This window comes from Clarias gariepinus, chromosome 18 (genome assembly GCF_024256425.1).
Source record: "Clarias gariepinus isolate MV-2021 ecotype Netherlands chromosome 18, CGAR_prim_01v2, whole genome shotgun sequence".
NCBI lineage: Eukaryota > Metazoa > Chordata > Actinopteri > Siluriformes > Clariidae > Clarias > Clarias gariepinus.
In genome coordinates, this window is record NC_071117.1 from 20440375 (window position 1) to 20466910 (window position 26536).

General features: G+C 37.8%; 1 protein-coding gene across 2 annotated transcripts; it reads left to right on the forward strand.

Moving 5' to 3' along the window:
• Positions 1-413: 413 nt before the first annotated feature.
• Positions 414-26068, forward strand: LOC128506415 (transmembrane protein 255B). 2 transcript variants are annotated; one of them, XM_053476834.1, is made up of 9 exons: positions 414-550; positions 3423-3565; positions 4447-4509; positions 15276-15365; positions 17094-17243; positions 21216-21301; positions 21421-21580; positions 23868-24017; positions 25286-26068. In XM_053476834.1, the coding sequence occupies exons 1-9, from the start codon at positions 505-507 to the stop codon at positions 25511-25513; spliced, it is 1116 nt and encodes a 371-aa protein (XP_053332809.1). In that variant the 5' UTR covers positions 414-504; the 3' UTR covers positions 25514-26068. The 2 variants fall into 2 exon arrangements, with proteins under 2 accessions (XP_053332809.1, XP_053332810.1); XM_053476835.1 differs by having other exon boundaries at positions 17094-17174.
• The last annotated feature ends 468 nt before the right edge of the window (positions 26069-26536 follow it).

Here is a 26536-nt window from a genome sequence, read left to right on the forward strand (position 1 = left end):
CATTCTGTTTATTATAATATGTCCTGAGCTGCAGTGTAATATTTTCATGACTGGAACTATAGCCAAAATGTGTGTATGTAGACGTGTTGGGGGTCTTTTTTATTGAAAATGCGACATTTTATTTTATTTCTGATTAAAAGAACGAAATGAACTAAATGACTCGTTCATTTCGATGAACGAGATTCAAAGAACCGAGTCACTAAAATGATTCAAACTTCCCATCACTATTAGCCGTGTGGTGGCGCCGCGGTCTGGTGATAAACGGTAACAGCACACCACGGGGGCAGTTCACACAGCTCAACCACACACACACACACACCTGCGAGAGGAGCGCGGCGACACACACACACACACACAACACCTGCGAGAGGAGCGCGGCGACACACACACGCACGCACACACACGCACGCACCAGCCTCAGCTGGGAAAGAAGACCAATATTAAAAAAAAAAAAACTTTAGTTTGAACATTCCGTGTGTTTTTTGCTGTTAAAGTCAGACGGAGATGCAGCAGCCTTCAGTCACACCGAGCACAGACACAGAGCCCGCAGGTAAACACACACACACACACACACACCGCTGTGTTATATACTATTATATCATTTTTATCAACAAGTACAATATGTTTAAGGTTAAAACCTGGTTGTTTAACACTTTATATTGCTCAAAACCTAAAGTTAAATTAACACTTCTTAATACTGAACTGTTCACAAGGTAGAAATAATTTGTGTTAATATTAATGTTAATATTAAATAATATTATGTGTTAAAATGTGATTTCATGCTTTTTTTCTTTCTTTTTTATTGGGATTTATGAGATCTACCATTTATAGCACTATCTATCTATCTATCTATCTATCTATCTATCTATCTATCTATCTATCTGTCTGTCTGTCTGTCTGTGTGTTTGGCTTATTTGTAAATTGTTTAATTAAATGCCAAAGTTAACTTATTTTCAAATATGTCATAAGCAATGGTGTAACATATGTTATTATTATTATTTTTATAATTATTATTATTATTAGTAGTAATAGTAGTTGTAGTACTGTATAATATTTATTATGTTATTTAATACATTTACATTTAGGCATTTGGCAGACGCTCTTATCCAGCAGGTTTTTTAGAATAAAGGACTTTATACTAAATAATGATAAATATTTAATTGCATAAAATAACAAATGATTATTAATATTTTCTATTTTGTTATATAAAATAAAAAAAAGTGCTTTGAAGTTTGAAGATACTTGATAGATACTTACACTGGGTTTCTAGGTTACTACGTAACTACTGTAAGTGCCATTAGTTAAACACAGATGGGGAGGATTTCTATTTATTTATTTATTTATTTATTTATTTTTATCACATTTAATTTACATCCAAGCATTGAAGAAACAGATACGTCTTGAGTCGCCGTTTAAAGATTGCCAAAGACTCGACTGTACGGACATCTAGAGGAAGTTCATTACATCACGTAGGTGCCAGAACAGAAAAAAAGTCTCGATGCATGTGTTTCTCGATCCCTGAGAGATGGTGGGACCGGACGAGCAGTGCTGGAGGATCAGAGGGAACGTTTTATTATATAATAATATATGTAATGATGAATATGTTATTATATAATGATATATGTGTTGTGGCTACAGTATGAGTAACATTTCCAATATACATTAGGTTTGTGTGTGTGTGTGGTATTTTTTAAGACTTGTGGAATTTGAAACACACACTTACACACAGTAGGGGCCAAAAGTACTAACACTTAACATTTTTATAAAAAATAAACAATATTAATAATGATGACAATCAAGGTAAGAATAATTTGTTTTTATGCAGGTAAATATTTATCAATATTTAGTATGAAGTCCTGTCACTCGCTCGATTGAAAAACATGTGGTACAGAAGTTTAAGTTTAATTCATTTAATTTTTTTTTTTTTTTTGTGCAAAGATGACTACCCAGGCTTAGTAAAAATCCTGCCACATATTTGTTTCATTCATTATCTATACCAACTGATTCTAATTAGCACAACTCTTCAATCAGATTGGCAGGAACTAATTAGTGACATCATCTGTCTTGTGCACAGGGAGAACTACTGTATAATTTATGGCATGTTTTTTCTTTTGAAGAGATGCTAGGTTTTACAAAGTAATAAAAAAATATCACCAAAATCATCCTTGTAAAACTAGCAAGTTATTTTTCTCTTAGGGAACAATGTGGTTAAGTCTTTACACAGACAAAACTTAGCATTACTGCTAGAAGAAAAGTTATCATTACTTGTATAATGTGTAAATGTTGCCACTACCGGAATGTGGGAATGACGTCACGAAAAATGTAGACCTCTCAAAATCAGCATATTATAATTATTTTTGGTCATAAAAACAACCGAAAACAACCAGCAAAACACATGCTCATGTGTAACTGTACTATTTCTTAGCCTATGCAAATCATTATTATATATATTTTTTGCTCGGGCATGTTTGAGTAGTTGTTTAAAATTAAATAAAAATTACCGTCATCATATTGCATATTATGTGCTAAAAAAGGATACCTCACTCTATACTGCACAATCCCGAGCCCTATATATAAAATGATAGCATTAGTTTTACCTGACATATCATACAACACAGAATGGCATGTGTAAAGACTTAACCACATTATTTCCTTGGAGTAAAACAACATCTCGGTTTTAAAAGGGTTATTTTAGTGCTGTTTTTTATTAGTTTGAGGAACATAGCATCTCTTCACATCTTCACCTTAAATTTAGCTTGAATTCTGTGGTTGCAGTACAGCCCGAATGTCATGGTAAATAACAGTGACAAACATAAGAAAGGTATTTTTTTGTACACAGAATGCTGTAAAGACTTGATGAATAAACAATGTCAGTTTCAGATATTTGTCAGTAATTCTACTAAGAGCATATTGTTTGAATGATGATACCACTTAAAGTGACCAATGGATCAAAAGTTCAATATTTCATCTTGGAGGATTTCTTAAATGTATACAAATGTCTCTATATTTCATATAAAGGAGGATTTGAGTAATGATAATATAAAATCAAATCATATAGAAAATAATATAGGTTGAAGAATTTATTTTTCTTCTTTTGGGAAACCTTTTAGACAATATATGTAAAAGTCTACATAAAATATTAAGTCTAACTAAGTCTTCTTAAAATATGTATATTTTAAAACCCTACACCAGAGAGTATCTCTTTTTTTTTTTAGAAAAGATTCCTCAAGGAAGAAGCGTTTTGTACCCTACAGTGGAACAGAGCCCTTTTTGGAAAACCCTTGAATGTTATTTGCAGAATTATACATTACTTCAAAGTTCAATGTTGTAAAAAATTACAGCTCATAACTAATAAGACTAAGGAAGCTTTTTATTGTATTGAGTATTGATGTGTTTGTGTGTTTTGTTGGATCATTCCACAGATCAGTACTCAAAGAGACGCTGCACTGCGATATGGTGCACCGTGGCTTTACACGCACTGTCCGTTATCATCCTGCTGATCGGCCTCATGGCTGCTACACGCACTGGAAACGTAGCAGTGTCTGGCTACTACTCAGGCATCATAGTGAGTAACACCGTCTGAACAGAAGTCATCTCTTATATGGCCAAAACACAGTGTTGGTGCTGATTTAATGCCGTATAATACAGAAAATGTGCCTGCCAAAGAAGCTACTTATAAAGTTTATGGAAAGTGACCGATCTTGCTTCCCTAAAAATTTTAAGTTGCTAACTTCAGCTGTTTTGGAGAGATGATTTTACATGTACTCCAAAAATGGAACATTTTCAGCGTTATACTGTCTGGCTTCAATTCATTATATTATTCATTATTTGTTATACTGTCTGGCTTGTTATTTATATTTCTTAATGAGTATTGATACTAAAATTGGGCTAAGCTTTTAGAAGCAGAGGATTACTTAAATTAAAACATTCCACACAAAATTATTATAATTCTTTTTAACCGAAAAGTCCGTAGTGTCCGTAACCATGTCAAATTTATGTTGCAATATCTTAACATTTTTGCATTTTAGAATACTACACTTTTTCAGGTTTATGTCTTTTTATTTGAAATTTAGATTGGCCGAGTTTTCTTTAAATGACAGTTAACATCATTAAAAGATTTGAATTTTAAATAGTTACAGACATGCAATAAAAAGGTCATAAAATTGTAGTTAGCAAATGTTTCTTTTTACCAGATAAAAACATGAATGTGTATCAATATATTTTTTTTTTTAATAAAGCATGGGCCTGAAGATAAGAAGCATGAAGTATTATGAAAAATGGCGTTATATGATCCTATATGAAAATTCACATTTTCACCTAGGTAAGACACTTTAGCACCAATACCATGTTTTGGCCAAAGTCTCATTTGCTTAAAGGATGTGAGCTGAAAATGGATCTGGAATTCGACTGTCTATAACCTAAATTAATATTTTTTTGTCCCCCTAGCTGAGCTTCGGGACGTTCTTGGGCATTGTTGGTCTTAATGTAGTGGAGAATCGTAGGCCGATGGTGAGTAGAAGTTCAAACTTTTTTTGGCTTTCAAACATAAAAAGAAATCAAACTGACCTTTTGTTATACTTCATAATCACAATTATTTATCTAAACGTAATGACTGTTGTCCACAGTGTATGCGTTGTCCATGCATACACTAATGGCTGAAAAAAAGAATTAACCAATAATATTCACATCACGTTTTTTTTTGTCTGTTTTTCTTGCAAATTTGGTTCTGGTTTTACTTTATATAACTTGGTTTGTCAGGAGGTGAACAATATGTAAAAATATAAATTTCCCTCAAATGTACTGTGCAAAAGTCTTGAGCTACCTTTCGTTTCCTCATATTAAATTAAATAATGGAGATTAAATGAAAGTCATGGGAACAAATGTTTTACTGTGACAGGCTGCAATGTTCCTAAAGATACAAATTAAAAATTAGTTGTTTATGTAACAACCTCATCAGCGACCATGTTTCCCCTCTCATCTGTTCCAACCCCTCAGTATTCAGCATCACCAGTATACTAATCACCAGCCTGATCATCTGTCATCATCTGCACCTGTTTCTCACTGATAAATAAATTATTTCCTGCTAGAAATTATTGGAAACTGATCTAAATAAGACAAACACCTCACTCTTTCTTTATATTTTAAAATGCAAGAATAAGGGCAAATATTTTTATTTCAAAAAATGCCTCCCGGTAATGCGTTTTCACAAATCGAAGGTAAATGCATTTGAGTTATTCGTGTTGCTATTCTAGATAATTTCTCCAGCGTGTGTTTTTCCCCTTTAGGATTATTTTGGATTTCAGACTTTCTGTCATTAGCCATGTTGAATAAATCAATCACAATTTAATACTGAAGCTTCTGTTTATTTCTGTCACCGAGCGATTGTGTTACACAGGAAGGTGCACAGGGATCGTATTGCAAACAAAAACATTTTACCTGGAGGTACACGACAAATACAATTACAGAATAAATAGGCCTTGCTTTGTTTAACTGTCTGAGTCGAGGTGCGGTCAGCAACGTCCGCTGTGATCGGGTAATGGATTCGAAAACGAGCATAAAACTAAATTACATTAGAAATGGTAAAGGGCCAGAAAGCACAGCTCGAATTTCTCGACTTTAAAAAGTCTTTTTTTGCAAGCATTTCCCAGATTTAGGCCTATGTGTAATCAGTTACACACTATACACTTAGACTTTGTTTATATGTGCAATTTAATTACCATTATCAGAAGATTTTTAGGTTTTGTTGGGAAATGTAAGTGAACATTCACTCAGAAGCAGAGCAGTCATACGTTAACATAGGTTTTATTTAAATTCATTTGGGTCACTGCCTCAGAACAAACACTAAGACACCCTAGGTTTATATACTGTACTCTCTACTGTCTCTACTGTATGCGTGACCTTGGGAAAGGTGTCATAGTTAGCTTGGTTCTTTTCTATAACCATGTGCTTCAGCAGCAAGGATCAGCTAGTCCCATGCTGAAGCTGTTCACATTCTCACTCCGTGAAACTCTTATGGGAATAAAACGATAACAGGACGGGATGTGCCTTGGAGACTCATGATAAGAGCCCTATGGTTTGGATCTCTAACCAAGGTCGCGCAGACGAGAGCAGAAACAACATTTTGTACAGGACATCAGGTCAACTTTAGGTTGGTTAGGTTTTTTGGGGGATTTTTACACATTCGTACGTTTAAATAAATGTTTACTTTGTGTTGTTAATATATACTGTATATTTTTACATTAGACGATTCCTTACTGGGTTACCCACTCACTGAAATACTTGAAAATTTAAAATATAGAAATTTCAGAACTTTTTTTAGGACTTTTATTTACTTTTCAAAATGTTTCATTGTTGTCATTTTTACGTTGTTACCTTATATGATTTCTCGACCAGTTACAGGGTGTAGCTTAATAATTTCCCCCCCCAAAGTGTATATATAAAAAGTATTTAAAACACAGATGACATTTATTTTAACATAAAAATATGCTAAATACAAATATACCAAAAAATTTAAGTGAATATACACAATAGTGTAAAATACAAAAATATACAAATGTTTTGTATGTTTTTTTGTATGCCTTGATTTGCAGCATTAAATGACAATGGAATTAAAAAAAAAAAATTTACATCACAAAACTAGAAAGGAAAAAAAGGATTTAAATTTTGAATTTTAAAGTTTCATGACGGCTTATTTTTCAACATAGATGGCTACAGTGTAACTCTTGAAATTAATTATAATCAATAGTTTATTCTACTTTGATGAGTGAAAACTCATAAATCCTTTTTCTCTGACAACAGTGTTTTATTTACTGTAAGTAAATCCAGGTCACCTCATTAAATTCAAATCTTGAATCATTTTAACAAGGTTTGATGTTGTATAAATAAACTGTGGTTAAAGCATCAGTGTAACGTCCTAGACTCTTTTATGCATTCCAGACCTACAGTAATAAGTCAATATTAAAAGTGGACGTGCATGATTCCTTGGTTTAGAGAGGCAAGTTTAACTAACGTCATACTTAAGTTTCCTTAAAGCGTTGACTGTGAAATTGAACAGTGGTTTAATTTATCTCGCTAATGTAATAAACAGGTTTGGAGATAGCGCTCTAATAGTTTTCTTTCTACTGTTTATCTTGTCAGCTTGCTTTACAAAATACAAGAGCTTTAAATTCAATTTAGATCTAGTCATGCAGGCTTTTTACAATAAATAATGTGGCACTTAATATGTGGCAAAGAAAAACCTCCCAGAGACAACATGAGAAAGAACGCGTGAGAGACTAGATAGGCTCTCTGCTCTTCTGTGAGACACCAGATAGTGAGATTATTAATAAATCATGAGAGTCTACATGTACAGAGGAGTAAGTGCTGAAAGGATTGTCAGTATGAGCGGATCATCTTGGAATAATGTACAAATCCACAACATTTATGTCAGACGAGTTAAATATACAGTAGGGTTTTGAATGGGCTGAGAAGAGCCTTCTACTAAATCTAGTCATTAAATAAAATAGCAGTATTTGGGGGATGTACTATTGCCACCTTCCTGCTATAGCGCTAGTGTTACGAATAAAGTTCCTGATCTTCTCACAACCAACGTGCACAATCCAACAATATTATTAAACCTCCACAGTATATGAGACACACAAACCTACTGTTACTATAATCGTAGAACGTGACACTGTAAAAGTGTACTGTTCTTCCTCAGTCACCCGCAGTAACAGAGTTGACATTTTATTAATTAATGGCGACTAGGTTTAGTGTAACCCGAGGTATATCAGTGTCTCAGACAAATTTCTGAGGAACGAAGGAAAGCACACAGTGTTCCACAGATACAGTATCCAAAACCTAACATATACTCTTACAGCGACACACCCTCAACGCTTCGTGTATAATTCAAAGCTTCCTCGTTTTTAAAAATCGTCTTATTTAAATCCGTGCTTTGTAACGTCATGACCAGTGTTTAAGACTTAAGTGTGGCTGTTTGTCCTGAACTCCGTGTATGATTTAAGGACATAAATCCCTCCTTTCTTGGTGCTGATCCCAGAACACCTATTAAAATTTTTATGATGGGACTTCTGCCACGCCCACACACACTCCGCTACAGAGATACACACACAGAGGGCCAGAGTTTGAAACCAAACCCCACTGATGCTTACACACACTCTATTATATACGATTGAATGATGTACGTACTCACTCATGTAACCTCTGACTTATACAGTCACACTTGTACTGTACATACAGTAATGTCCGTGAATACTCCTAGTTCTCACCGAGACACACTGAGGAAGTCTTACACATGAATGTGCAACAAGCCGTATCAAGCTACTACCGGCGGATCGCTAGTGTCAGGTAGCACGTTGGTGAGGTCATCTGCCCGTCTGCTATTCTGTAGTAATTGGAAATTGGGGAAAAAATGCATGTACTTGGATTGATGCTTTAATTTAACTCTTACACATCAACTATTATTAAAAAAAAAAGCAATAGGCAAATATTAAAAACTATATTTAGACAGTCCTTAAGGATCAAAATAATAATCAATTCAATTCGATTTTATTTGTGTAGCTCTTTTACAATTGTCATTGTCACAAATCAGCTTTTTTCACAATAAAAAAAAATTATGGAAATTTTATGAAATGTAAATGTGTACGAATCAAAATTATTAGATAGTCCATAATTAGCAAGGTGGCAAAAAAACAACAACTTTGTATTAAATAACAATATGATATGTTCTGCAAGCCACTAAAACCTACTTGAGCAACACCACACAAGAGTGTGTGCTGGTCGCCTTCTTGCCACGAATGCATCATAGCTGTGCTGATATCCAACCAACAGCGAGACCTCAAGTGCAATATTGCTTTTATACAACAGTTCGACAAACGCCATTTAGTATTAATTAATCAATCAATTAATTCAATTAAATTTTATTTATATAGCGCTTTAACAATGGTCATTGTCTCTAAGGAGCTTCACAACAAGGAAAAGAAAATTAGAAAAGAAAATATATGGAAGTGTGTATGTGTGAGAAAAATGTGTCTAGATAAGACTGAGATTGTCCCTGATGAGCAAACCAAGGGTGACGGCGACAGTGGCGAGGAAAAACTCCATGAGATGGCAATAGGAAAAAACCTTGAGAGGAACCAGACTCAACAGGGAACCCATCCTCATTTGGGTGATAACAGATAGAAATGATATAACATCATGTGTGTTATGCAGCTGAAAGTTCAATATATTTCCAAGTTCTTCAAATTAACATGGTCCAGTTTAGCACTGGGATTTAGGGACGGGAGTCAGCAGGTGCAGAGGGCAGATGGGGCTTGGATCCTCGCAGGGTTGGTCTTTGTCTACTGAAGCTGGCACAATCTCCAGATGCCTCGGGATGGGTAGAAAAATACAGAATAGGTGGAAAGAATTAGCGTAGTTGCCATTCAGGATAGATGTACTGGAGTATGAGGTTATGGGATGAATTGCATGTGTGCCAATTAATCAATTACCATTATTGTCATTGTTATAAATAACAGAGTATACATAACTAGATATCATTAGGACATCATCTTTCCCATAATGTAATAAAATGCAGCCCAACCATAGTGCAGTAGGACAGCAGCAATAATGGCTATGTGAAAAGGATATAAGGAGTTGGAGAGAGGGGGCACCAACCCAAAAAAATATTGAAAAATTAGCGTGTTTATTGTGTGTGGTACCTCAATTCAAAGTCCAGGTCACAGTTATTGTAACAGTGATGTGTGATATACTGTAACTTGACAACAACAAACTGGACTTCATATTAACTTGAAGACATCAACTGTTACACTGAGCTGGCTGCCTCCTAACACACAGTATGATGCAGATCAATCCCTGCTATCTGTTATGACCCAATTGAGGATGGGTTCCCTGTTAAGTGTGGTTCTTCTCAAGGTTTCTTCATGTTGCCATCTCAGGGGTTTTTTCCTTGCCACTGTCGCTGTCGCACTTGGCTTGCACATCAAGGACTAATCATCTAATCTAATTCACATTCACATGATTTCTTTTGATTGTGCAAAGCTGCTTTGCGACAATAACAATTGTTAAAAGCACTATACAAATAAAATGTAATTGAATTGATATGTAAGGATAGATGGGGCAGAGGGAGAGAGTGGGGTAGCTACTCTACCCCTGTTGAAAAAAGGCTGTGGGATAGTCTGGTTGTTCTGGCTTGTGTGGAGCTGTACTTTCTACCTGAGCGCAGTAAATGGACCGAGGTGATGCTTGACAAAGGAAGGCAGCGTGTGGTAATCTCTGGGAGACTAGTCTCGATGATTTCACCACCTGCTACTGTGCCTGTTGGTCCGTCTTACTGCAGCTGGAAAACCACACCAAGAGTCTATATTCCAGCACACTCTCTAAAGCACAACGGTAAAAAGTTTACCTAAAGTTGTGGAGAAAGATTGTCTCTTTTAAGTTTCCTTAGAAAATAAGAAGCACTGCTGGGCCTTTCGTATGGCAGAGGTGATATAATTACACAATGTTAGATCCTCTGTCACAGGCCAAGAAATTTACAGCGGGTGACCCACTCTATGCAATAATAAATTGGGTTATAATAAACCAGGTAATCGACAGATTATGATTATTTCTTTATTTATCTTGTTTCACCAACGCCACTTTCGTGATTCCACAGCAGTTTTTGAGACATTACCTTTAAAATATAATTGTGAATTTCTACAGTACTGTATGTTTCCATGATAAACATTGCACAGTTCAGGAATATGAGGATGTAACTGTACGTTTCTTTGTCACTATAGTTAAGGAAGTCTGTATATTGAAAAACTGTTAAAGTTTTACTCTAAAACAGAATTATGGTGCAATTATATGTACCTTAAAAAAAATAAAATAAAAAAACAAACACTACATCCACTCCTCCAGGTGAAAGATACATAATAAAGGTTAAAATAAAGTAGTACACTTAGCAGGACCATTAATAAATGACTGAAAAGTTTAGTTTTAATACTACGTGTAGTGTTACAATAAGTGATGTCTCTCCAATATATCTGCTGTAAAACATTTAAGCGTTTGCTCTTCTCTAGGTCACCTTGTGGCTAAAGAAGCGTTCCTGTCAGGGGTCATAATTCTAACTCTGGACCCTACAGTCCTTATTAAACCCATGACCACCGGTGTCATCGATCAATTGACCGCGCTATTCTGTTTGGCCTTGAGCTGATAGAGACGATCATGCTGGGGTACCAATGCTTCTTTTTTTTCCTCTCAGTTGTTCCGCTGAGTTGCTGACGGTGCAAGTGCTCTGATTGGCTGGGTTTTTTGGTTGAGGTTATTATTAAAGAAGAAAGGAGCAATTGCGTGGGTATTTTAGGTGATAGCAGCTGGCCAAAAATGTATGAGGGTCATTCAAGCTAAACTAAGACTTGTGATAAAACATCTTATAAATGAAGGCAATAAAACCAATTGACGTTTACAGAAGACTGCAAGCACAGTTCAAGCTGCAGTAAGAAATTTAACTGGTGCAAATGTTTTAAAGAAGACCGCATGTCCATGGCTCAGAGCCCTCGGCAGTTTGTTCCTGAAAACGTTCAGTGAGTGGAACGCATGGTCCTTGAAAATTGACAGGATCAAAGCCATTGACACCAGCTAGTGGAGGAGATACATCTTTTACAAAGCTAAAAAACAGCCCAGCACCCACATACTTCTCAGCTCTAATCACACATTTCACTGCACCACGTTCCCTCCGATTCTCCAGCACTGCTCGCTGGTCCCACCATCTCTCAGAGATTAAGGACGAAGTTCATCCAGACTATCTTTTGTTCTGGCACCTAGATGGTGGAATAAATTTCCTCTAGACGTCCGTTTAGCTGAGTCTTTGGCAGTCTTAAAACGATGACATGTCTGTTTCTTCGATACTCTCCCTTACCTGCCCCCACCAAAAAAAACTTCCCAACAGTGTTTGACTGATTGTACTTAGTTAGCGACCTAGTAACACAGTGTGAAGATCTATCTACTTAAGCACTCTTGTAAGTTGCTCTGGATGAGAGTGGAACTGTACGCACAATTCTCTATAAACACCACTTGCACCACACAGTAACTCGGCTGGATCTTATTGCCACATCTCTATTTTATATATAGCAGTAGAATAGCAGGAAATTGTATAGAGCTTGATTCCACTAATTTTACTAATTAGTTCCAACTCAGCAATCTGAGGTTTTCCACAACTGGTGATGATAGACGATAAGACCACTTGGATATTTGGCTATATTTAGTAGTCCGTATTCCAGGTGTTCATAAATTACACATTAATTATGACTGGTTTTAAAAACCCACATTCAAATCCAGTCATAAAAGCACTTTAAGCAAGAAAATCATGATAAATGGTAACTTTGCTAGGTTAAGAAAAAAAACTTTTGTTTTTAACTTTTATTTAAAACTTCTAACCTAACTAACATTTACATAGAATTGGACACATTGAAGAATTTAGATTTAAAGGCAATTTAACCTTTGCGCTGGTTAGATCAAGTCTAATCTTATATTGTGGACCATAATTCAAGCAACGGACTAAAGCTAATGTCCTTTTTTTTTGCATGGTCTGTACTTTAGCACTTTCATGAACAGCACTATTTCAGGGAACCTAATGGCTGATCAGCAGATGGACGAGGAGTCCAAAGTGACCACAGCTGTGATTTTAGCTGACGATACACAAGCTCACATGTGCTTAATGCCTCTTTTTTTTTGGCTGGACAGAAGAGTGGCATTTACTGCATCCACAGTTCATCATTCACTAATGATTTGACTCCATATGAACCGTCCCTGATTAAAAAAACTCCCAGTTGGACAGAATTTTTAGGAGTGGAGAAATTTATGATCAGACCAGGGACAGGAAGGTTGGTGAGGTTTCCAGGAAATCAAATCATCTCTTAAGAACTGAGGGGTTGCTGTTGGAGGTTTCTGAGAATGTTCAGAAAAGCAAAGAAATGTTAGAATGTAAAAGATTTCATGATTCACGGTAAGTTTGTGCAGTGTTTGGGGATTCAGCTCGGGGTGGGGAATGAGATTGCCCCTTGCTGAGCATTGTGTTGCCCTTCAGGCTGCCTTTGGTCAGTAAATTACCCATAAAGAACAGGTTGGCAGACAGTTTCACAGGCTATACATTTCCTTTATTACTCCAGTCCACATACAGACACTGAAGTTATCAACTAGAAGCGAAGAGACAGACAAGGGCATTTACAAAACACATGACCATGGCCATGACCAACTGTTTGTTTGTGTGTGTGAACTGGATTGCAAGAATGCAGTACAAAATTAAGTATGTATTTCATACTAAGACGCTGCATGTGTCACGTACAGATGTTTATTACAAGTAATGTCATTAACATAATGTTTAAAGCAGCATATAAATTATGAGTTCAATTATGAGATATGAATTTCTCTATGTGATATAAATATCTTCTAATACTGGCATTGTAACTAAATTTCAGTAATCTGATTTGTAAGATTATAATCTGATTATAATAGGCAGGATATAATGATATTAGTACTGGGTACTTCTATGGGTATCATCAAGTACTGTACGTGGGGTTGTAGCAGAGGTTAAGACTTGATGTTTTAATAAAAATAAACAAACACTAAACCATACCAAACTAAACAAACAAGAACAAAACATGAAGCATGGAAAAGCAGCGAGACAAAACAGGACAGAAAACAGCAGTATTAAACAGAACAGAACAGATGCAGGACCAAACCAAACTCAAGAAGGGATTATTTTTATTCAAACTAATTAGCAACCTCGGTTCAGGTGAGAGGTTCCATCACCTGACTGAGGTGCACTCTGGGAAATGAAGTTTAAAACCAAAAGTCTTTGAGGCAAGGCATCCTTTAAGGGTTATCCCTGACAGGAAAACAGGGCACTTCTATGGTCTAAGCTTAACTTTAAGGCATTGTATAGCCAAGAAAATAGCTGTCGGACAGATAGTCTTACATTTGCCTCTAGAATACTCATACAGAGAATACAGAGAAGATCATGGTCGACTCAATGACTACAAGGTGCCCAAGTCATGTGGCTGAAAACAGGGCAAAATCATCACCCCTCCACCACCATGCTTGACACTGGGTATGAGGTGTTTCACCTGAAATGCTGTCTGGTTTTTCACCAAACATGGATCATACGGCTGAACAACTCCATAGAAGAGGTTTCTTCTGGCAACCCTCCAAGCAAACCATACTTGTTCAGTCGTCTTCTAGATGTGCTGTCACAGACTTTTTAACATGCTCAGTGAGGCCTATAGAGTCTGAGAAGTAGCTCTTGGGGATGTGGGCCGGGACGCCCACTCCTTGGAAGATTGGCCACTGTCTTGAATGCTCTCCATTTGTGAATTATCATTGTCAGAGTATTGAACTCCAAATTGTTTGGAGGTGGTTTTATAACACTTTCCAAATTGATGTGCAGCAACACTTGCTTTCTTAAGACCACTGCTTATGTCTTTCCTTCTTGGCATTGTGTTTACACACACCTGAATGCTCCAGACCAGCAAACTGCCAAAACTTGTGCTTTAATAGAGGTCTGAACACCTGCTAATGATCAATTTCTTAAGGGTTGATGATTAGCATCACCTGGCTGCAACTCTTTTAGATCCTGTGGAAGCAGTAATGGGGTACTTTTTTTTTATTCTTCATTTTTGTTGAACAAATAAAAGCACCAAACTTAAATGGTATTGTTTATCTAAGGTTTTATTCGCCGAATGCTTGGACCTTCTATGATCAGATGATTCTTATTATGTTTCTACATTAAAATTACAAGTATTTCAACATGTCTCATTTTATTACGGCATAAACAGTCACATCCATAAGTACCGAAACAGCCAATTCAATTGTTTTTCTTGTACACTAAAGACCTTTGGGATTGAGCTGTAAAGACAAATATGAGACTATAGATCAGACTTTAATATTATGATATTTACATGTAGACTTGTTAACAAGACTAAAACATGATACTTTACATTTTTTTTAACATTAAAACATTTAATTGGAACAAAAAAAAAACAGAGAATGATGTTTTTCGCACACTGGTAACACATCTGAATGTCTATGAATGGCTATAAAGTGAAATTTGCATAAAACGTCACCTTCAAGTACAACTAATGTGCTAAAATGTCTGGTGTATATTATGTTTCTAGCAAACTTGTGGTGCCTTAATGCTAAGACTACTTAACGGACAATACACATTACTGTCTCCAGCCTGTTTTTGCTCGGTCTTTCAGCATCTGATCCAGCCGTGTCTGTGTGTTGCTTTTCTATTGCAGTTAGTGGCCGCCATCATCTTCATCAGCCTGGGTGTTGTCTCCTGCTTCTTCTGTGCCATCGTGGACGGCATCATCGCCGCCGAGTATATTGTAAGCAGCACATGAGAATTTTGTGTTCGTACATCAGACATCATATACACACATCCCTACACACGCAGACGTACAGTATATACACAGCACATGTATAAATCACGTCCTTATCTTTCGTCATACAATTTCTTTCACGGTTCCAGTTTTGGCTGTCAGCTTCGGTAATAAAAGTTTGCGGATATAATCAAACAGCAGCCCTGTTTCATTTGGCTGGGTGACCGTGGCTCAGTGCTCCCATCACACAGCTCTACCTCACTGCAGTCCGGTCACTGAACCTTACAAGGCAGGTTCTGACCTTAATTTAAAAATATTGATTTGTTTAAATTGATGCAACATTAGCACATAAATCAACCAAAGAAAGGTCACGTAACACCACCGTGTTTATTTGGTAGATTCTGTAGAATAGCATTTTCAGTTTATATACATCTTAGTGAATGTGTGTCATAATATACTACCTAAAAATATGCACCAGACACACTGTTATCTCACGGGGTTTAGGCTGTCTATGGCCCATAAAGAACAAATCAATTCAATTATATTTAATATACGTTGTCACGTGGCAAGGTGGTGTCGTGGTTAGCAACGTCTCCTTGCACCTTCAGGTTCCAGGTTCGATTCCCGCCTCGGGTTTGTTTTCTGCAGGTACTCCAGTTTTCTCTCACAGTCCGACTACAAAGACATGCAGATTAGGTTAGTTGGCGTTCCCAAAGTGCCCTGCAATGGACTGGCATCCTCTCTATCGTGTATCCCGCCTCATACTCCTGGGATAGGCTCAAGGCCCTGCAGTCACCCTGTATTCAAGTCTGCTTTTATTGTCGTTTCAACCATATACATACAGTTTAGTACGCAGTGAAACGATACAGCGTTCCTCCAGGACCAAGGTGTTACATACATACAACACAAATGAACAGAACTAACTAGCTTGCTAACTAGCTTATTAAGACACCTAATTAGCTGACTAGCTAAGACCACCTAAATTGACAACATAAATTAACAAAAAAGTCCTATACAAAAGACAGCAAAAAGACAACATAAAATGTGCAAACAAGGGCAACACGTCTTCATGACATGATGCTATATATTATGCAATATAAAGCGGTATATATGATGAGAGAGAGGAACGTTGTAACAAAGCAGCTTCACAGAAATAAAAATGATGGTTATAAAAAAAATAATAATAATAAATAAATATTTTGTCCTTAATGAGCAAGTCTAAGGCAACATTGTGAAGCATAAAGTCCTTGATATAAGGAAGAAACCTTAGGAGAACCCAGACTCATACCAGACAACAAGACCATAAAATCACCATGTTTAACAGGAAATGTTTGTTTTTTTGGTTGTTCATTTTTTGACATTACCACCTGTTCACTAGCGGATACACGGTTTTTAGTGTTTAAACTATTCAAACAATTGCTGTAATAAATCATCATAGTAAAACAGAATGTTTTTAATACCTACCTTTATGCCCATTTAAATATGACTGCACTCACCATTTGCTGTTAAATTATGAGAGAAATTAATAACCGTCATTCTTGAAGTTTCTTTGGATGAGAAAGATTGAATACGATGCCACGAGCACTGAAGCGTAAAGCTGGACTGAACATCTTGTGCTAATAAAGCCACAGAGACAGGTTTAATAAAATCTCATAGTTGGTTTATGTTCCTTAAGTCTGTGGTGAAATTAAAAAAAAGCTTCTTTTGTGAGTCAATAAAACCTTTCCACCCCAGGACAGGAGACCGCTAATGGAAGGAAGGTGCGAGTTTTATGCCAGCAACACGGGTTATGCGTATGAAAACTACTACAATGAGGTGAGTATAAAGTCTGCTGGAAGAAAAATCCACAATGTTCCACCGAACCCTTCAAACTTAGTCTCTCTGGTAAGTCATGTTACGATCTATAGCAGAGATCTTCAACTGGCAGAATTCACCCTTATCCAGAGCAGTTTACATTTTTATATCATTATACACCTGAGGGTTCAGGGCCGTGCTCATAATTTGATCAGTACTTTAATGCCTTGACCACTGAGCTACCTTCGCTACCCAACTAACTAATAACTAATATGATAATTAATAGGTTAAATGCTAGACACTGGCCCTCCCTATCCCTGATCTACAGTCTTGGTCTTGATCTACTAAGGTTAGGCACCCCATAATAAATAACAGATTTTGGTGATTTTTTAATTTAAAAGATGTGCAGCTGTGTAAGACTCATAATGAAAGTTATTGATGGCAGGAGAAGGCTACAAGAAAATAGCAGAGTGTTGTCAGCTTGCAGTTTCCGCAGTGAGAAATGTAATTAAGAGACGGCAGTTCAGGGGAACTGTGGAGGTCTAGATGAGATTTGGAAGACCAAGAAAACTCTCGGAGAGAACTGCTGGTCAGAAAGACAAATTAAAATCCCCATTTGACTGCAAAAAACCTGCAGGAAGATTTATCAGACTCAGGAGTGGTGGTTCACCGTTCCACAAGACCTTTATGGAAGACACAGCAGAAGAAAACCTTACCTGCTTCCCCATTATATAATCCAACATCAGAAGTATGAAACAGAACATCTACAGAAGCCTGATGTGTTTTGGAAACAAATGCTGTGGACAGATGAAGTTAAAATAAACTCTTTGGCCACAATCAGCAAAGGCATGTTTGGAGAAAAAAAAAAGGATCAGCATTTTATGAAAAAAACACCTTGTCAGCTTTTAAGCACGGGGGTTCATGTATCATGCTTTGGGGTTGTGTTGCAGCCAGTGGCACAGGAAACATTGCATAGGTGGAGGGAAAAATTAATTCCACTAAATACCAGCAAATTCTGGAAGCAAACATCTGTAACAAAGCTGAAGCTGAAAAGAGGATGGCTTCTCCAACAGGACAATGATCCTAAACATACCTCAAAAATCACTATGGAATACCTCTAGAGACGCAAGCTGAAGGTGTTGGAAAATATACCAAAACAGTCCAGTGATTTAAACATCATTGAAAATTTGTGGGTAGATCTTGAAAGAGCTGTGCATGTAACATGATGAAAGAATATTACAGAACTGGAAGCCTTTTGCAAGGAAGAATGGGAGAAAATTCCAAGTACAAGAATTGAAAGACTTTTAGCCGGCTATAAAAAGCGTTTGCAAGCTGTGATATCTGCCAGAGGAGGTGTTACTTAGGGGTAGCTCAGTGGTTAAGGCATTGGACTACGGTTCGAAAGATCCCAGGTTCAAACCCCACAACCACCAAGTTGCCACTGTTGGGCCCTTGAGCAAGGCCCTTAACCCTCAACTGCTCAGATGTATAATGAGATAAAAATGTGAGTCGCTCTGGATAAGAGTGTCTGCCAAATGCCTAAATGTAAATGTGTTACTAAGTACTGATTATGTACTGTAGGGTGCCCAAACTTTTGCACAGTGCCACAATAATGTTTTTATTTTTTATCTTTGTTTAATTTATGACATAAAAAGTAACTATGCATCAATGTTTGCTGAAAATATTGTGCTTTTTTTCTTTTTCCAAGAGAGAAACTGTGTTAGGGTCATTGACGGATAAGACTTTTTTTTGAAAAAGCCTTAAAAAAAGTCATCTGGGGCGACCGTAATATATATCTCAGAATTCACATTTTTATGTATCATTAAGACTAGTTGAACTAGTTTAACTAGATAAACTTTAGTGCCCTTTCATTTTGAACCATTATTTCACAAGTTTATTCTATAATATCAGTCTCCTTCATTATCCAGTTAATATTAATGTTTATCCCTATAAAAGGAATGAAAAATGGCTGAATTTAGAAAAAAAAGATAAAATATACAAATAATTATACTTAAACAATTAACTCTATGTATATAATTGATGTATAGAATATGAAAACTACAAATATAGGACATATATCTATCATTTAAAACATTTAGCAGTGGTCGCCCCACATGATACTCAGTCGCCCCATATGATGTTTTCAAGTTTACTCAAGTATAACAGGCTAACAGTTAGCCTCAGAAACCAAACTAGCTTCTTCTAGTGACAAAGCACTATCAAATTAATCATCAAAATATAGATTTGTGGAAAAAAATTATAATTCACAGTTTTGGGGTGGTCGCCCCACATGATGACCAAAAGTGACTACGACATCACAGCCGTTAAAAAACAGCTTTTTCTTACTATATGAGAGAGACTGATTTACCTTACAGTTGTTTCCAGGGGGTCTTCACTTGTGTGTGGCTGATGCAGTATCCCATCCTTGAGATGTTTTTTAAAATAAAGGTCCCAAAATTGTGGTTTGTTGATGGTCGCCCCGGATAAAATGGATAGAATCAACATAATTCGGACAACATTCGTTTGTATATCATGATAGAAATATATGAGCAAATGCTTTATAGTTTTGTCAATGGATGTAAAACATGTTTAAAATTATGCCAACTAGGAAAAGGGATATATTTAAGTTGATTTAAAGTGTTTTTAAACCAGTTTTCCTAACTAAAGTCAAGGCCGGATGGTCGCCCCATATGGTGTTTTGGCACTTCGGATAGCAGAAAAATGATGAAAAACTTAAAAATTTGGAGAAGTTAGAGTGGTTTAGTAGGTAAAGAAGGTATAACAAGTAGATGAGAAATTTTTATGTATTTTTTAGTTTTTTCTGCAAAATAAAATTAACCCGGACAGAAAAAGGGGGCGTCACGTCATTGACCCGTTAACATCTTTTCAATTGCAAAAAAATCATTAAAATCTGTTATTTATCAAGGGTTGCCTAAACTTCTGGATAAAACTGTGTACTGTGAACTTTAGTTTTTCTACTGAGAGACAGCACTTTTAAGAAATCAGTATAAATTGTATGGTGGTCTGTTAATCGATTACAGTTATAGGTCTAAGTGACACTGTGGCCTCACATCTCCAGGGTCAAGGGTTCGATTCCCGTCTCGGCTCTGTGTGCATGGACTTTGCATGTTCTCCCCATGCTTGGTGGGTTTCCTTCAGGTACTCCAGTTTCCTCTCACAGGGAGGTAGGCTAACTGGTGTTTCCAAAATGCCCATAGTGTGCCCTGCAATGGATTGGCATCCTGTCCAGGGTTATACCCTGCCTCATACCCTGAGATCTCTGGGATAGGCTTCAGACGACTCTGCGACCCTGTGCAGGATAGGTGGTCCAGCGAATGAGTGATATAACTGATGAACTACTGAATAAGGGCATTGGTGACTTAGTGATAATGTAGGTTTATCGCCTGCCATGGGAGGCGGGTTTGATTCCCAGCCAATGCCCAAAAACGCCAGCCACTGGATGCAGTGCCCGGATAAAATGGGATGGTTGCAGGAAGGGCAATCTGGTGTAAAACCTGTTGTTGTGCAGATTGAATGGCGACCCCTCGACTGGAACAGCTGAAATACTTATAACAACTGATATAATACTGAATGCTCATCATAGCTTTGCTGATTTACTAGACCTTTGGGTCCCAAACCTAAGTTTTTTGCAGGATGTTTTGCAAAGTTTATAGCAAAATGTGTTTACGTGCATTACACTTATAAAACTTGCTTAGGAAAATCTCTTGCAGCCCCATCCACATCTCAGCAGACCCCAAGGTAGAGAACCCATGACCTTGCCATTAGTGAAGAAGTTTTTTAGTGCTATTTAATGCTTTAATGTTTAAAACACAAACCCATAGAGACCCTGTGTTTTTATAATAGTCTAGCTTGAACTTCATTGCATCCTATAGTGAATGAAAGTCTGAATATGTGTGATGATAATGTTTAAAGAGCACCGTGCACCAGAAGACATTAAATGAAGCATATTTTCATTTTATACAGCTGCCTGCTGTGGAGGGTAAAGGGTTTAAAAATGCATGATGAATGTCTTGTTGCTTATTTACTATTGCTTTCCTATAGGTTGTGTGTCAGAACTATAACCAAGACTGCAAGCTGAAGGTGAAGGCAAACACCTGTTACTGCTGTGATTTATACAACTGTGAGAGGTGAGCTGGGTTTGAACTGCCTGTATAAAAACATTAGACTTGTAGTTTTTAATATACGGTACACATCTCTCTTGAAATGCACTGCTTTTACACGCTTTGTTTCTGGATTGTCTCTCCAGCCCAGGGTACCACACACACTACTTCGAGTTCACGGGTGTGAATAGTTGCTGGGACGTGGTGCACCTGCACAGACTGCTCTGGTCTGACGTTGTTCTCAATGTGCTGGGAGTTTTCCTGGGCATCATTACTGCGGCCATACTCGGAGCCTTCAAGGACCTGGTAAGATCTTTTTCTACCCTGAATTCAAAATGTTTGGAATCTAACACACCTTACCAAATTTAATATTTCCTAGCTAGCTAATTGTGATTACTCCGGTTTTCTCCCACAGTTCAAGGATATGCAGGTTAGGCTAACTGGTGTTCCCAAATTGCCCGTAGTGTGTAAATGGGCTTGTGAGTGTGTTTGTGTGTGTCCTTTGCGATGGATTGGCATCCTGTCCAGGGTGTACCCCGCCTCGTGCCCTAAGCCTCCTGGGATAGGCTTACAGGATAAAATTGTATAGATGATGACTGAGTGAGTGAGCTAATTGTGATTATATTTTAAAATAAAAAAAAAAAACATTTTAATGTTGAGAATGCGATAGATCAGATTTGTAGAATGAATGTGCAGCTGAATTATTTCTTATGAATTATGTGATGCCATCAAGTACAGTACCAGAGTCTTAGAGGAATATTTTCAGCATCTTATAGAATCCATACTATAAAGAATTGAGGGATACTACCTGCTATTAATTTGATGTTTCTAATAAAGTGGCCAGTGAGTGTATAACATATTGCAGACCTGTATATTTAAGCATTCTGTAAAAAAAAATACAATAAAAAATAAATTAAAATGTGGATTTTGTGTCCATCCCAATGCAAAACTGTAGGGCACAGTAAATGCTATCATTAACAAACAAACCAGATATAATGACATCATTGGATGTGACATCATTTTCATGCATCTCAGCTTTTATGTGTAGCATAAGTATTAATTTAAGGCGGCACAGTGCCATAGTCTTTAGCAGGTTAGCACTGTTGCCTTGCACCTCCAGGGTCTGGGTTCGATCCCCCTCTTCAGGGTGTGTGTGCATGGAGTTTGCATGTTCTCCCCGTGCTTGGTGGGTTTCCTCTGGGTTCTCCAGTTTCCTCCCACAGTCCAAACACATGCAGATTAGGCTAGTTTGCAAATTTGCCCATAGTGTGTGAATGTGTGTGTTCTGTGATGGATTGGCACCCTGTCCAGGTTGTCTCCAGGGATAGGCTCCAGCCCCTAACCCTATAGGACACGCATTGAAAAATGTAATTTTCTTACATTATTTCATCTAATCTTAAATACAGCAGCATTACAGTGTGAACAGGTCTCAGGATCCACCAGGCGATCAAGACCTCAACAAGTTTGCTAATTTGAAAAATGAAAAACGATCCTATTAAAAATGTTAAAGTATTCCTGTCACATTTGATGTGGCATCACTACATCAGGCATCTCATTTAAGGCTGTAAACCAGTACATTAATTGGCTGCCTATAAAATGGCACTCGGTACCACTGATGTAATAAAATAACAATAAAACCCTAATGGTGATTTTAATACACTGAGGCTGCAGTCAGGGGCACCTGCGCGGAAAATACCGTACTGATGTGACAACAAATCCTTTTTCCTCGGGTACTGAGTCAGGGTTAGAGCTCTCCATTACAGACTCTAATTTACTGTAATCGTCTAGTTCAGTTGTGTCGTTTGTGACACAACAAATAAGACGCGAGATCAAACTTTTAATCTCATATTTTACCTTTTTTTATAGTACAAACTAGTTAACACAGTCACACTCGCAGAAAACAGCAGAGCTGAGCAAAAAGCCAGGGTATGGGTATATTCTTATATGAGGTCACAATAGGGGAACATCTAAGTGGCTCGTTTAATCTCCAGCCAGGCTAAAAGTGGAAAAAGGACAAGCTGTATTTTCTGGAATACCAAAATATGTTTTTTTTTTTTAACTTAGTGCTTGAACAAAGGAAATAAAATACAATAAATAATTATGCAAACTACACGTCCTACAGCTCTTACAGCAGTTTGCATCTCCAGCAATTCTTGTAATTTATATTAGAACTAACATGTAAAAACTTGCAAAGTAATTTCAGTATTTAATCAGACGTTGAAAAAATATTATTAAACATAACTCCTTTGAATATTTAATAGAGGAAACAATTCTTTATTGAAGGTGAATTGTATTTTTTATTATTATAAATATTTAAGTAAATATATAAATAATCCATTACCATTATGTATTATTTGTTTTGATGCAGTACACACTAGTGTATACAGGGCATTGCTCAATTGGTGTCTTGTCTCCAGGTCAGGGTTCAATTCCCATCAATCCACAAACCACTGGATGCCACTGTGTGAACTGATCAGATGATCCACTGTAGCAACACCTTAATGAAAGCAGCTGAAAGACAAACAACAAAAAAAAGTTAAAACACAATCCTGAGCTCAGCCTCACACCTCCTGTCTCCTGTCTCATCCTGCAGGTTCCAGCTGTTCGCTCCCAGATGTCCCCGAGGCCGGCTCCTCCCCCACACATCCTTTACAATCCCACTCAGCATGTGGTGACCTACGCCGGGTTCTGTCCCTCTGCACAGGCCCTGCCTGCCTACCCCAACTACCCAGTGCCCATGCAGGTAATATAGAGTGTACAGTCAGGGGGCCGTATTCACACCCGCACTGAGAGGGTAACGCCCACTTAGTGCTCTCTCAAATAGCACTTTCACACCTCTCTCACACACACCTACCTCTCTCACACACACCTACCACTCACACACACCTACCATTCACACACACACTCACCACTCACACCTCTCACACACACACTCACCACTTACACTGCTCACACACACCTCTCACACACACCTCTCACGCACACACTCACACACACCTACCATTCACACACACACTCACACCTCTCACACACACACCTCTCACACACACACTCACCACTCACACCTCTCACACACACACCTCTCACACACACACTCACCACTCACACCGCTCACACACACCTCTCACACACACCTCTCATACACACACACCTACCTCTCTCACACACACTCACCACTCACACCTCTCACACACATACCTCTCACACACACACTCACCACTCACACCGCTTACACACACCTCTCACACACACACACCTACCTCTCACACACACCTACCACTCACACACACCTACCACTCACACACACACACACCCCTTACACAAACACTCACCACTCGCACCTCTCACACACACCTCTCACACACACCTCTCACACACACACCTACGTACCTCTCACACACACACTCACCACTCACACCTCTTACACACACACACACTCACCTCACACCTCTCACACACACACTCACCTCTTTCTCCTCTCTCTCTCTCTCTCTCTCTCTCACACACACACACACACACACACACACACACACACACACACACTCACCTCTCTTACACAAACTCACACACCTCTCTCATACACACTTACCTCTCTCACCAATCACACACACACTCACACCTCACACACACTCACCTCTTACACACACACATGCTTTTTCACCACCACACTCTCATCTGCTTGTCCATTTCTTACACACATACTTTCATCTCTTTCTAAGTTAACACTATTTTGGCTTTAGTAAATGATAACAAAGATTATTTCATTAATTAAGGAGTCTTTCAATCAATTGCCTTTTCCAATCAGAATGTCATCTGAAATATTTGATCAGACTAACCCTGAGTTGTTCAGTTACTGGATACTTTTGTCTTGTGATTCTTAATATATTGTAATATTGCCTTATCCAGGTGTGTTTCTTCACCTCCAGTTACCTTGACCTGGACTTTATTCATAACCTGTATCAGTAAACATTTTAATAATCACCTGGTTACACACATCCTTCTGTCCCGTAGCACCTCAACAATTTCCCAGGAGGCAACTCTGCTCAGCCCAGCCCTGATGTGCCTGTGACTCCGTCTGAAGAGAACCAGCCTCCCAGTCAGCCCAGCAATACCAACCCTTCAGTTCCATCTCAGTCCACCTGTCCAGACACCTCAGGCTACATGCTCACTCCAAACGCACCCTCACTCTATCCACACTCATTAGGGCCCTTCGAAAAGCCTCCACCCTATGCCTGCTGAAAGACCTGGGTATTAACAGTTGCTTGGAAAAGAGGGCACACAAACAGTCCTGGTATAACAGTGTCATTGTCAGGACGCTAGCTAAGATTTAGAAGTGTAGAATAAGATGCTGCCTTTTAATGAACATTATGTACAGTGAAGCAGGGAATATAATTTATTATTACTTTCACTAAGAGCTCCTGTTTTATAGAAGACCTCACAGCTGGATTTGAAACAATGACCAGGTTTTCTCTCTCCTAAGCACAGAGGTAGCGGTTTTCATCCGGATATCTTCCTGTATGCATATCGAAATTCATGAAGTCATATTATTTGTGATAAATACCACAATCATTCAGCCATCTTTAACCTTTCTTTATCTCTCTTCACACACCGTTCAGACGCTTCTCGCTAACAGCGTATTCATGTTATGAACGTTACTCCAAGTGGACTCTGAGGCAAGCAATGCTAGCTTATTATGTTTTAGCTCTACAGCCTTTTGTGTTGTTGCTCTGCCTTGAATTTCTTTACCTGGTTGGGTTCTCCCTCAACATCTTCTCCTGTAGTCTAGCATGTCCACACATAGCATGTATGTGTGGCTAGCACGGGTCAGTGCTATACCACACACTTCAATCTTATTAATACAGTATAGCGCTTTTAACAGAAAAAGCAAAGCAGCTTTACAGAACCAAAAAGGGAATTCGGGAAATGTGTGAGAAAATTTGTCTAAATTAGAATTATCAGATGAGCCTCATGTACCTGATGAACATGTCAAGTCAATGGTGGCAGGTGAAAAAAAAAAACTTGAAATGGCAATAGGAAGAAACCTTGAGAGGAACCAGACTCAACAGGGAACCCATCCTCATTTGGTTGATAAATAATAAATGGATGACTTTCTTCTTCCTGAGTCTGTTATTGTTAAGCTACACAGTAATCCAGACCACTCTGTCATCTGAACCTCTCTGACTTGTCCTGGTGTCCCACTTCTGGTTTAAGATCATGTCACATGTGTGTGATCTGTCTGGGATGCGTGTGGTGACTGGGGAC